We start from the raw sequence: 15,399 nt of genomic DNA, 5'->3' as shown, positions 1-15,399 counted from the left end.
TATATATATATATACATATATATATATATATATATATATATATATATATATATATATATATATATATATATATATATATATGCGGAAAATCCACAGAGAAATATGAAATGAGGTGAACGTTTCGGCTTTGTTAAAGCCTTTGTCAACACCAGACTGACTAAGGAGAAGGGAGAAGGGGGGAAGATATATAGGCCGATACCTGACCACCCCATCCCAAGGGTTGGTCAGGTGTAATTAACCAAAAACAGGTATAGCTTAGCTTAGAATGGTCAAAGAGGATTAAGCGGTCAGAGAATAAGGATGAAAGATTAAAGAAAAGCCTCATGAACACACAATATATGAATAAATCTTTAATCTTTCATCCTTATTCTCTGACCGCTTAATCCTCTTTGACCATTCTAAGCTAAGCTATACCTGTTTTTGGTTAATTACACCTGACCAACCCTTGGGATGGGGTGGTCAGGTATCGGCCTATATATCTTCCCCCCTTCTCCCTTCTCCTTAGTCAGTCTGGTGTTGACAAAGGCTTTAACAAAGCCGAAACGTTCACCTCATTTCATATTTCTCTGTGGATTTTCCGCATAAAATGATCAGTGTTTTGTGATCGTCAATTGCATATATATATATATATATATATGTTATATATATATATATATATATATATATATATATATATATATATATATATATATATATATATATATATATATATATATGTCGTACCTAGTAGCCAGAACGCAATTCTCAGCCTAATATGCAAGGCCCGATTTGCCTAATAAGCCAAGTTTTCATGAATTAATTGTTTTTAGACTACCTAATCTACCTAACCTAACCTAACTTTTTCGGCTACCTAACCTAACCTAACCTATAAAGATAGGTTAGGGTAGGTTAGGTAGGGTTGGTTAGGTTCGGTCATATATCTACGTTAATTTTAACTCCAATAAAAAAAAAATTGACCTCATACATAATGAAATGGGTAGCTTTATCATTTCATACAAAAAAAATTAGAGAAAATATATTAATTCAGGAAAACTTGGCATATTAGGCAAATTGGGCCTTGCATAGTAGGCCAAAAAGTGCGTTCTGGCTACTAGGTACGACATATATATATATATATATATATATATATATATATATATATATATATATATATATATATATATATATATATATATATATATATATTATATATATATATATATATATATATATATATATATATATATATATATATATATATATATATATATATATATATACATGTTTCATTGAATATGACCGCATATTCTGTATTTATTATTTTCTGGTTTAGGGCTTCTATCCCTCTAACTATTTTCTTAGCATCAGGGCTTAATTGGAATAGGAGTTCTCCAAAACTCATTTTCGTACTTTTAAGGTGAAGAAAAGAAGTGATTTACTATAGAGTGTATTACACTTATTTGTATAATTTGCACGACGTTTCGAACCTCCATGGTTCATTCTCAAGTGAACAGATCTTACAATACTAGTTGATTTTATACCCGCATTAGGTCAGGTGATAATACAATGAAGGTGAAAAACATGGGAGGTTCGAAACGTCGTGCAAATTATACAAATAAGTGTAATACACTCTATAGTAAATCACTTCTTTTCTTCACCTTAAAAGTACGAAAATGAGTTTTGGAGAACTCCTATTCCAATTAAGCCCTGATGCTAAGAAAATAGTTAGAGGGATAGAAGCCCTAAACCAGAAAATAATAAATACAGAATATGCGGTCATATTCAATGAAACATGTTTGAAAGAAAACCTGCTGCCAGTATACACCAATATATATATACATATATAATGAAAATGAAGATGTTGACATATGTATTCTGTAAAACTTTAAAAGAAAGTAACATTCTAGGAACATCGATGCCCTGGAACCCTCAGAAGGAATGTTGAACATTCTTAAAGAAACTGAAGTGTACAACCTTATATATCAGGAGTTCATAAGCCAGGACCCGACAACCATTCCTGAAGGTGAGAACCCGTCCACATCTTTGTCTATAATAAGTATAAATATCAATGAAAATCCGGAGAATGGAACTTTAAGTGAACCTTATAACCTTAAGGAATAACCATAAGGAACCTTATACTGAACCTTATTCATTATTTTCACTTTATGCAGAATCCATGGAGGTGGTGCTGGAAGTAGAGGTGGTGGTAGTGGAGATGGTGGAAGTGGTAGTGGAGGTTGTGGTAGTGGAGGTGGTGGTGGTGGTAGTAGTGGTAGTAGTGGTTGTGTTAGTGTGGGTGGTTGTTGTGGTGGTAGTGGAGGTGCTGGTGGAAGTTTAGGTGGTTGTGGTGGTGGTGGCAGTGGTGATGGTGGTAGTAGTGGTTGCGTTATTGTAGGTGGTTGTTGTGGTGGTAGTGGAGGTGCTGGTGGAAGTCTAGGTGGTTGTGGTGGTGGTGGCAGTGGTGATGGTGGTAGTTAGTATTGGTTGTGCAAGTGGAGGTACTGGTGGTGGTGGTAGTGGTGGTGGTGGTAGTTGTGGTTGTGTTAGTGTAGGTGGTTGTGTTAGTGTAGGTGGTTGTTCTGGTGGTAGTGGAGGTGTTGGTGGAAGTCTAGGTGGTGGTAGAGGAGGTGCTGGTGGAAGTCTAGGTGGTTGTGGTGGTAGTGGAGGTGGTGATGGTGATAGAGGAGGTGCTGGTGGAAGTCTAGGTGATGGTAGTAGTGGAGGTGGTGTTGCTAGTGGTAGTGGAGTTGCTGGTGGAAGTGTAGGTGGTGGTAGTGGTGGTCCATCTACAATACTCAAGTACATCCTATTATTCTCAGGTACATCTAACCATCCTCAAGTTAATCTAACAATATTCATGTACATCCTACGATCCTCAAGTACACACTACAATCCTGAAGTACATCTTCCCATCCTCATGTACACCAGACCATCCTCAGGTACATCCAACCATCATCAAGTACATCGCCCCATCCTCAAGTACACCCTATCATCCTCGAGTACATCCTGCCACCCTCAAGTTCATCCTACAATACTAATGTACATCATACCATCCTAAAGAGAACGCAGACGACACTACAAAAGAAGAAAATAAATAACGGAAAGACTTAAGCAGGCACGACTTTCCATACAGAGAAGGAATAATTTAAACAGCAAAATTGAAGAAATCTAACAGACTGAAACATTCATATCAGATTGAAGAAAAGCAACTAGAACAGAAAGCAATTCAAGAAATAAGGAAAAACCCAAAATATTTCTTCACATATGCGAAATCAAAAGCAAAAACCACTGCCAGTATTGGATCTATTTGTATAAGTGAAGGTTCATACACGGAGGATGACAAAGAAATTAGTGAAATCCTAAAAAAACAGTATGAGGACATGTTTAGTACTCAAATAACTGCATGAAAGAGGAAGATCCGGACAACTTTATGCGTGATATCCAAACCCCTGTAAATATAAATGATATCAACACGAGCATGGCAGATTTTAAAAGGGAAATTGAGAACATGCCCATGCCTCAGCCCCGGGACCAGACTCACGGAATTCAATTTTTATAAAGAAATGCAAGGTGCCAGTAGCACAGGTACTTAGTATAGTGGGGAGGAAGAGATTGGACACAGGGTAGATACCAGATGCGCTTAAATCAGCAGACATAGTCCCTCTATACAAGGGAGGGAGCAAAGCATTGGCAAAGAATTATAGACCAGATACACTAACGTGCCACATAATAGAAGTATTTGAGAGAGCGATCAGGAGTCTGGTCACAAGTTTCATGGAAACCAATGACCTCCACAACCCAGACCAACATGGATTTAAAGCGGGGAGATCATGCCTCTCACAGCTATTTGACCACTACTACAAAATCACTGAGACATTAGAAGAAAAACAGAATGCAGATGTGGTATACACGGACTTTGCGAAGGCATTCAATAAATGTGACCATGGAGTGATAGCAAACAAAATGAGGTCAATGGGAATAACTGGTAGAGTACGATGCTGGATACGTCTTCTGTCGAACAGAACACAAAGAGCAACAGTAAACCATATAAAAATCGAGTCCAAGTGCAGTTAAAAGCTCTGGACCTCAGGGTACAGTCCTTGCACCACTGCTTTTCCTTATTCTCATATCAGATATAGACTCAAATACAAGTCTCAGCTTCGTATCATCATTTGCACATGACACAAAAATCAGCATGAAAATTACCTCTGTTGAAGACATTGATAAACTTCAAGCAGATATTAATAAAGTTTTCGACTGGGTAGCAGACAATAACAAGATGTTTAACAGTGATAAGGTCCAGGTACGCAGGTACGGTAAAAATGAGGAACGTAAACATAATACAGTGTACAAAACGCAATCAAATGTGCCTATAGTAGGAAAACAGCATGTACAGGATTTGGGAATTATGATGTCTAACGACCTAACGTTTAGGGAGCAAAACCAGGCAAATATTGCTTCAGCCAGAAAAATGATAGGATGGATTACGAGAACTTTGAAATCCAGGGATCCCATCACAATGGTTGTACTCTTCAAATCACTTGTATTGTCCCGTCTTGAGTACTGCTCAGTACTCACTTCCCCTTTCAGAGCAGGAGAGATTGCTGAAATAGAGGAAATACAGAGAGCATACACGGCATACATATTCACGATAAAGCTCCTAAAATATTGGGACCGACTCAAAGCTCTCCAAATGTACTCATTAGAGAGGAGACGAAAGAGGTATCAAATAATATATACGTTGAAAATACTGGAGGGCCAAGTTCCAAATCTACACAGTAAAATAACAACGTACTGGAGTGAACGATATGGAAGAAAATGCAGAATAGAACCAGTGAAGAGCAGAGGTGCCATAGGCACAGTAAGAGAACACTGTATAAACATCAGAGGTCCACGGTTGTTCAACATCCTCCCAGTGAGCACAAATATTGCCGGAACAACTGTGGACCTCTTCAAGAGAAAGCTAGATAGTTTTCTTCAAGGAGTGCCGTACCAACTGGGCTGAGGTGGGTATGAGGGCCTGAGGGCCGCTCCAAGCAACAGCTTGGTGGACCAAACTCTCACAGGTCAAGCCTGGCCTCGGGCCTGGCTTGGGGAGTAAAACTCCCAGAACCCCATCAAGCAGGATATAAAGAGTATTCCTACTATCTCAAGTACATCCTTCCAACCTGAAGTACATCCTACCATTGGCAAATAAATCCTACCATTGTCAAATAAATCCTACCATTGTTAAATAAATCCTACCATACTCAAGTACATCCTACCATACTCAAGTACATCCTACAATACTCAAGTACATCCTACCATCCTCAAGTACATCCTACCATACTCAAGTACATCCTACCATACTCAAGTACATCCTACCATACTCAAGTACATCCTACCATACTCAAGTACATCCTTCCATACTCAAGTACATCCTACCATATTCAAGTACATCCTACCATCCTGAAGTACATTCTACCATCCTCAAGTACATCCTACTACAAAATAAACTTGAATGTGCAGGCGATGAGTCACAATAACGTGGCTAAATTATGTCATCAAAACTTGAATGTAAAAATGTTACTTGACGAAAACGAAATAATTTGACAATTTGAGAATAATATCGATGTTTTTACTTCTTTGGCAAGGGTAGAAATGTCCAATTATGGACATTTCTGAAGCTGTCTGAAAATTTATATATAAATATTTATTTTATTTTAAATATGATGTTTTATATAAACGTCTTCTATTCGATATATATATTTATTTATTTATGTGAGTGTAGTGCAAATCATGTAACAACATCATGAATGATCATGTTGCAATACTTGTTATCATGATAATTATGTGTATCATGTTACTTGATCATGTTGATAATGTTGCTGCTGGTGGTAATGTTAATCTTGTGTGATGTTGCCAGACACATATGATGTGGTGGTGACCTCTGGCAGCCTAGCTGAGAGCCACATGCCTGTTCAAGCCATCGATGAATTTATACGGATCACCAAGCCAGGTGAGAAGCCTTAATCTGTATTCTCAACACACCCAATAACCATTACATAACACAGTTTCTTAAGTAGATAATGATCAATAGTTGCAGTACAACAACAACACTAAGATATTGTTCCTAGTTTGTTATTGTTGGTCGCCTTTACGTGACAGTAAGGCGAGAAAGTTCACTGTCCATCTACAGCGTTCCATTAATTTCATGTGAAATGATTGATAAAAGTTGCTAAGTCTTTCATATGAGCCCACCACCCATCGAGGCTCCCAGAGTGGAACTACACATTATTGCTCTCTGAGTGTGGTTAAATATTATGGTTTCCTGAGTGGGACTATACACCAGGGTTCCCTGAGTGGGACTACACACCAGGGATACCTGAGTGGTACTACACACAAGGGCTCACTGAGTGGGACTACACACCAGGGATACCGGAGTGGTACTACACACAAGGGCTCACTGAGTGGGACTACACACCAGAGCTCACTGAGTGGGACTACACACCAGGGCTCACTGAGTGGGACTACACACTAGGGCTCACTGAGTGGGACTACACATCAGGGTTCATTGAGTGGGACTACACACCAGGGCTCACTGAGTGGGACTACACATCGGGGCTCACTGAATGGGACTACACATCAGGGCTCACTGAGTGGGACTATACACTAGGGCTCACTGAGTGGAACTACACATCAGGGTTCACTGAGTGGGACTACACATAAGGGATCACTGAGTGGGACTACACATCAAGGCTCACTGAGTGGGACTACACATCAGGGTTCACTGAGTGGGACTACACATCAAGGTTCACTGAGTGGGACTTCACATCACGTTTCACTGAGTGGGACTACACATCAGGGCTCACTGAGTAGGACTACACTTCAGGGCTCACTGAGTGTGGCTACATATCAGGGCTCACTGAGTAGGACTACACATCAGGGCTCACTGAGTGGGACTACACATCAGGGCTCACTGAGTGGGACTACATATCAGGGCTCACTGAGTAGGACTACATATCAGGGCTCACTGAGAGGGACTACACATCAGGGCTCACTAAGTGGGACTACACACCAGGGCTCACTGAGTGGGACTACAAACCAGGGTTCACTGAGTGGGACTTCACATCAGGGTTCACCGAGTGGGACTTCACACTAGGGTTCCCTAAGTGGGACGACACATCAGGGCTCACTGAGTGGGATTACACATAACAGTGTTCACTGAGTGGGAATACATATCAGTGTTCACTGAGTGGGACTATACACTAGGGTTCCCTGCGTAGGACTACACATCAGGGCTCACTGAGTGGGACTACACACCAGGGTTCACTGAGTGGGACTACACATCGGGGTTAAAAGAGTGGGACTACACATCAGGGCTCACTGAGTGGGTCTTCACATCAGGGTTCACTGAATGGGACTACACATCTGGGCTCACTGAGTTGGACTACACACCAGGGTTCCCTGCGTGGGACTACACATCAGGGTTCTATGAGTGGGTCTATACACCAAGGTTCACTGAGTGGGACATCACACCTGGGTTTACTGAGTGGGACTGCACACCAGGGCTCACTGAGTGGGACTACACACCAGGGCTCACTGAGTGGGACTACACACCAGGGTTCACTGAGGGGGACTACACATAAGGGTTCACTGAATGGGACTACACATCAGGGTTCACTGAGTGGGACTGCACATCAGTGCTCACTGAGTGGGACTTCACACCAGGGCTCACTGAGTGGGACTATTCACCAGGGCTCAATGAGTGGGACTACACACCAGGGTTCACTGAGTGGGACTACACATCAGGGTTCACTGAGTAGGACTACACATCATGGTTCACTGAGTGGGACTTCACATCAGGGTTCACTTAGTGGAAGTACACATCAGGGCTCACTGGGTGGGACTACACACCATGGTTCTCTGCGTGGGACAACACATCAGGGTTCACCTAGTGGGACTTTACATTGGGGTTCCCTGAGTGGGACGACACACAAGGGTTCACTGAGTGGGATTGCATATCATGGTTCACTGAGTGGGACTACACATCAGGGTTCACTAAGTAGGACTTCATATTAGGGTTCACTGAGTGGGACTACACATCAGGGCTCACTGAGTGGGACTACACACCAGGGTTCCCTGCGTGGGACTACACATCAGGGTTCACTGAGTGGGACTACACACCAGGGCTCACTGAGTGGGACTACACATCAAGGTTCACTGAGTGTGACTTCACATCAGGGTTCACTGAGTGGGACTACACATCAGGGCTCACTGAGTGTGACTACACTTCAGGGCTCACTGAGTGGGACTACACATCAAGGCTCACTGAGTGGGACTACACATCAGGGTTCACTGAGTGGGACTACACATCAGGGTTCACTGAGTGGGACTACACATCAGGGCTCACTGAGTAGGACTACACATCAGGGCTCACTGAGTGGGCCTACACATCAGGGCTCACTGAGTGGGACTTCACATCAGGATTCACTGAGTTGGACTTCACATCAGGTTTCATTGAGTGGGACTACACATCAGGGCTAACTGAGTGTGACTACACTTCAGGGCTCACTGAGTTTGACTACAAATCAGGGCTCACTGAGTGGGACTACACATCAGGGCTCACTGAGTGGGACTACACATTAGGGCTCACTGGGTGTGACTACACTTCAGGGCTCACTGAGTGGGACTACACATCAAGGCTCACTGAGTGGGACTACACATCAGGGTTCACTGAGTGGGACTACACATCAGGGCTCACTGAGTAGGACTACACATCAGGGCTCACTGAGTGGGCCTACACATCAGGGCTAATTAAGTGTGACTACACTTCAGGGCTCACTGAGTGGGACTACACATCAGGGCTCACTGAGTGGGACTACACATCAGGGCTAATTGAGTGTGACTACACTTCAGGGCTCACTGAGTGGGGACTACACATCAGGGCTCACTGAGTGGGACTACACATCATGGCTCACTGTGTGGGACTACACATCAGGGCTCACTGAGTGGGACTACACTTCAGGGCTCACTGAGTGGGACTACACATCAAGGCTCACTGAGTGGGACTACACATCAGGGTTCACTGAGTGGGACTACACATCAGGGCTCACTGAGTGGGACTACACACCAGGGCTCACTGAGTGGGACTACACTTCAGGGCTCACTGAGTGGGACTATACATCAAGGCTCACTGAGTGGGACTACACATTAGGGTTCACTGAGTGGGACTACACATCAGGGCTCACTGAGTGGGACTACACATCAGGGATCACTCAGTGGGACTTCACATCAGGATTCACTCAGTGGGACTTCACATCAGGTTTCACTGAGTGGGACTACACATCAGGGCTAACTGAGTGTGACTACACTTCAGGGCTCACTGAGTTTGACTACAAATCAGGGCTCACTGAGTGGGACTACACATCAGGGCTCACTGAGTGTGACTACACATCAGGGCTCACTGAGTGGGGACTACACATCAGGGCTCACTGAGTGGGACTACACATCATGGCTTACTGAGTGGGACTACACATCAGGGCTCACTGAGTGGGACTACACATCAGGGCTCACTAAGTGGGACTACACACCAGGGCTCACTGAGTGGGACTACACACCAGGGTTCACTGAGTGGGACTTCACATCATGGTTCACTGAGTGGGACTTCACATTAGGGTTTCTTGAGTGGGTCGACACATCAGGGCTCACTGAGTGGGATTACACGATCCAGTGTTCACTGATTGGGCCTACATACCAGTGTTCACTGAATGGGACTACACACCAGGGTTCCCGGCGTGGGACTACACATCAGTGTTCACTGAGTGGGACTTCACATTAGAGTCCCCTGAGGGGGACGACACATCAGGGCTCACTGAGTGGGACTACACACCAAGGTTCCCTGCGTAGGACTACACATCTGGGTTCACTGAGTGGGACTTCAAACCAGGGCTCACTGCGTGGGACTACACACTAGACCTCACTGAGTGGGACTACACACCAGGGCTCACTGAGTGGGACTACACATCAGGGCTAATTGAGTGGGACTACACACCAGGGCTCACTGAGTGGGACTACACATCAACGTTCACTGAGTGTGATTTCACATCAGGGTTCAATGAGTGGGACTACACATCAGGGCTTACTGAGTGTGACTACACTTCAGGGCTCACTGAGTGTGACTACAAAACAGGGCTCACTGAGTGGGACTACACATCAGGGCTCACTGAGTGGGACTACACATCAGGGTTCACTGAGTCTGACTACACATCAGGGCTAACTGAGTGGGACTACACATCAGGGTTCACTAAGTGGGCCTACACATCTGGGCTCACTGAGTGGGACTACACATCAGGGCTCACTGAGAGTGACTACACTTCAGGGCTCACTGAGTGTGACTACACATCAGACTCACTGAGTGGGACTACACATCAGGGCTCACTGAGTGGGACTACACATCAGGGTTCACTAAGTGGGACTACACATCAGGGCTCACTGAGTGGGACTACACATCAGAGCTCACTGAGTGGGACTACACATCAGGGCTCACTAAGTGGGACTCCACACCAGGGCTCACTGAGTGGGACTACACACCAGGGTTCACTGAGTGGGACTTCACATCATGGTTCACTAAGTGGGACTTCACATTGGGGTTCCCTGAGTGGGACGAAACATCAGGGTTCACTGAGTGGGATTACACATACCAGTGTTCACTGAGTGGGCCTACATACCAGTGTTCACTGATTGGGACTACACACCAGGGTTCCCGGCGTGAGACTACACATCAGTGTTCACTGAGTGGGACTTCACATTAGAGTCACCTGAGGGGGACGACACATCAGGGCTCACTGAGTGGGACTACACACCAGGTTTCCCTGCGTGGGACTACACATCAGGGTTCACTGAGTGGGACTTCACACCAAAGCTCACTGCGTGGGACTACACACTAGACATCTCTGAGTGGACTACACATCAGGGCTCACTGAGTGGGACTACGCGTCAGGGCTCACTGAATGGGACTTCATATCAGGGTTCACTGAGTGGGACTACACACCAGGGCTCACTGCGTGGAACTACACACTAGACCTCACTGAGTGGGACTACACACCAAGACTCACTGAGTGGGACTACACATCAAAGTTCACTGAGTGTGACTTCACATCAGGGTTCACTAAGTGGGACTACACTTCAGAGCTCACTGAGTGTGACTACAAATCAGGGCTCACTGAGTGGGACTACACATCAGGGCACACTGAGTGGGACTACACATCAGGGTTCACTGAGTGGGACTACACATCAGGGCTCACTGAGTGGGACTACACATCAGGGCTACCTAAGTGGGCCTACAAATCAGGGCTCACTGAGTGGGACTACACATCAGGGCTCACTGAATGGGACTACACTTCAAGGTTCACTGAGTGGGACATCACATTAGGTTTCACTGAGTGGGACTACACATCAGGGCTCACTGAGTGTGACTACACTTCGGGGCTCACTGAGTGTGACTACACTTCAGGGCTCACTGAGTGTGACTACAAATCAGGGCTCACTGAGTGCGACTACACACCAGGGTTCCCTGCGTGGGACTACACATCAGGGTTCACTGAGTGGGACTTCACACCAAGGCTCACTGCGTGGGACTACACACTAGACCTCTCTGAGTGGGACTACACATCAGGGCTCACTGAGTGGGACCACACACCAGGGTTCACTGAGTGGGAATTCACATCATGGTTCACTGAGTGGGACTTCACATTAGGGTTTCTTGAGTGGGACGACACATCAGGGCTCACTGAGTGAGATTACACATACCAGTGTTCACTGAGTGGGCCTACATACCAGTGTTCACTGAATGGGACTACACACCTGGGTTCCCGGCGTGGGACTACACATGAGTGTTCACTGAGTGGGACTTCACATTAGAGTCCCCTGATGTGTCGTTCCCCTCAGGGGAACGACACATCAGGGCTCACTGAGTAGGACTTCACGCCAGGGTTCCCTGCATAGGACTACACATCAGGGTTCACTGAGTGGGACTTCACACCAGGGCTCACTGCGAGGGACTACACACTAGACCTCACTGAGTGGTACTACACACCAGGGCTCACTGAGTGGGACTACACATCAAGGTTCACTGAGTGTGACTTCACATCAGGGTTCACTGAGTGGGACTACACATCAGGGCTTACACTGAGTGTGACTACACTTTAGGGCTCACTGAGTGTGACTACAAATCAGGGCTCACTGAGTGGGACTAAACATCAGGGCTCACTGAGTGGGACTACACATCAGGGTTCACTGAGTGGGACTTCACATCAGGTTTCACTGAGTGGGACTACACATCAGGGTTCAAACAACACAGTCCACACCAGTGTTCACTGAGTGGGACTGCACACCAAGGCTCATTGAGATGGACTACACACCAGGCTACACTGAGTGGGACTTCACATCAGGGCTCACTGAGTGGGACTACACTTCAGGGCTCACTGAGTGTGACTACACATCAGGGCTCACTGAGTGGGGTGGGACTACACATCAGGGCTCACTGAGTGGGAATAAACATCAGGGCTCACTGAGTGGGTCTACACACCAAAGTTCACGTAGTTGGACTACACACCAGGGCTCATTGAGTAGGACTACACATCAGGGCTCACTGAGTGGGACTACACATTAGGGTTCATTGAGTGGGAGGACACATCAGGGTTCACTGAGTGGGACTACACGTCAGGGTTCACACAACACAGTCCACACCAGTGTTCACTGAGTGGGACTGCACACCAAGGCTCATTGAGTGGGACTACACACCAGGCTACACGAGTGGGACTTCACATCAGGGCTCACTAAGTGGGACTACACTTCAGGGCTCACTGAGTGTGACTATACACCAAGGCTCTCTGAGTGGGACTACACACCAGGGTTCACTGAGTGGGACTTCACATCAGGGCTCACTGAGTTGGACTTCACATTAGGGGTTCATTGAGTGGGTCGACATATCAGAGTTCACTGAGTGGGACTATACAGCAAGGTTCACTGAGTGGGACTACACACCATGGTTCACTGCGTAGGACTGCACACCAGGGCTCACTGAGTGGGACTTCACACCAGGGCTCACTGAGTGGGACTACACATCAGGGTTCACTGAGTGGGACTACACATCAGGGTTCACTGAATGGGACTTCACATTAGAGTCCCCTGAGGGGAACGACACATCAGGGCTCACTCAGTGGGACTACACATGAGGGTTCCCTGCGTGGGACTACACATCAGGTTTCACTGAGTGGGACTTCACACCAGGGCTCACTGCGTGGGACTACACACTAGACCTCACTGAGTGGGACTGCACATCATGGCTCACTGAGTGGGACTACACACCAGGGCTCACTGATTGGGACTACACACTAAGGTTCACTGAAAGGGACTCCACTCCAGTGTTCACTGAGTGGGACTGCACACCAAGGCTCATTGAGTGGGACTACACACCAGGCTACACTGAGTGGGACTTCACATCAGGACTCACTGAGTGGGACGACACTTCAGGGCTATCTGAGTGTGACTACACATCAGGGCTCACTGAGTGGGGTGGGACTACACATCAGGGCTCACTGAGTGGGACTAAACATCAGGACTCACTGAGTGGGACTACACTCCAAAGTTCACTGAGTTGGACTACACACCAGGGCTCATTGAGTAGGACTACACATCAGGGCTCACTGAGTGGGGCTACACATTAGGGTTCATTGAGAGGGAGGACACATCAGGGTTCACTGAGTGGCACTTCACATTAGGGTTACCTGAGTGGGACTGCACACCTGGGTTCACTGAGTGGGACTTCACATCAGGGTTTACTGAGTGGGACTACACCTCAGGATTCACTAAGTGGGTCTTCACATTAGGGTTGCGTGAGTGGGACGACACATTTGGGCACACTGCGTGGGACTACACATACCAATGTTTACTGAGTGGGCCTACATACAAGTGTTCACTGAGTGGGACTACACACCAGGGTTCCCTGCGTGGGACTACACATCAGGGTTCACTGAGTGGGCATATATACCAAGATTCAGTGAGTGGGACTTCACACTTGGTTCACTAAGTGGGACTGCACACCAGGGCTCACTGTGTGGGACTACACACCAGAGCTCACTGAGTGGGACTACACATCAGGGTTCACTGAGAGGGACTTCACATCAGGGTTCACTGAGTGGGACTTCACACCAGGGCTCACTGCGTGGGACTACACACTAAACCTCACTGAGTAGGACTGCACATCAGGGCTCACTGAGTGGGACTACACATCAGGGTTCACTGAAAGGGACTCCACACCAGTGTTCACTGAGTGGGACTGCACACCAAGGCTCATTGAGTGGGACTACACACCAGGCTACACTGGGTGGGACTTCACATCTGGGCTCACAGAGTGGGACTACACTTCAGGGCTCACTGAGTGTGACTACACATCAGGGCTCACTGAGTGGGGTGGGACTACACATCAGGGCTCACTGAGTGGGACTAAACATCAGGGCTCACTGAGTGGGACTACACTCCAAAGTTCACTGAGTTGGACTACACCCCAGGGCTCATTGAGTAGGACTACACATCAGGGCTCACTGAGTGGCACTTCACATTAGGGTTGCCTGAGTGGGACTGCACACCTGGGTTCACTGAGTGGGACTTCACATCAGGGTTTACTGAGTGGGACTACACCTCAGGATTCACTAAGTGGGTCTTCACATTAGGGTTGCGTGAGTGGGACGACACATTTGGGCACACTGCGTGGGACTACACATACCAATGTTCACTGAGTGGGCCTACATACAAGTGTTCACTGAGTGGGACTACACACCAGGGTTCCCTGCGTGGGACTACACATCAGGGTTCACTGAGTGGGATTATATACCAAGATTCAGTGAGTGGGACTTCGAAACTGATGATGTCACCAGAAGTTCCTGACGACACCAAACGCCAGGTTGGTGCGGCTCCTTGCGTCATAGAGTCACTTATTGGCACATTGTGTAAGTGGGACGAGGACAACAATGGGACCACCAGTCCCAGGGAGGAACAACACCAAGACGATGGCTGCTGTTGACACAAGAACCATTAGGTTTCTCAGTTGGAACATTCGTAGCATCAACAAAAGACTGAATGACCTAATTGATATGTTACCAGTAACAACATAGATATAATTGCTTTACAGGAGCCCTACACGTCTAATATGATAAACAAAACCCCACCAAAGATCAGAGGGTATGCATCCTATAATAACAGTAACGCCACAGGCCTATTAACTTACATCAGAAGTGATTTACCGCACATTCTTGTGAGCACGTCACACAATGTACACACACAGTACCATCACTTTCATGTACAAACTACAGCAGGCCACTTTTCATTCCTCAACGTATATGCCAGAAGCCAGAAAGCCAATGTAACATTGCTCCCAGA

General features: G+C 46.3%; 1 protein-coding gene across 2 annotated transcripts in view; it reads left to right on the top strand.

Annotated features, from left to right (window-relative positions):
• The window catches only part of LOC123756277 (methyltransferase-like protein 27), a 262,560-nt gene that overhangs the window by 210,920 nt on the left and 36,241 nt on the right, over positions 1-15,399 (top strand). For both annotated transcript variants that reach the window (XM_069305544.1, XM_069305546.1), the window contains exons 5-6: positions 1,887-2,002; positions 5,885-5,977. In XM_069305544.1, coding sequence (XP_069161645.1) covers positions 1,887-2,002; positions 5,885-5,977 — 209 coding nt within the window. The remainder of the gene's footprint in view (positions 1-1,886; positions 2,003-5,884; positions 5,978-15,399) is intronic.

Source organism: Procambarus clarkii, chromosome 55, assembly GCF_040958095.1.
Source record: "Procambarus clarkii isolate CNS0578487 chromosome 55, FALCON_Pclarkii_2.0, whole genome shotgun sequence".
NCBI lineage: Eukaryota > Metazoa > Arthropoda > Malacostraca > Decapoda > Cambaridae > Procambarus > Procambarus clarkii.
This window is presented reverse-complemented; position numbering and strand designations above follow the sequence as displayed.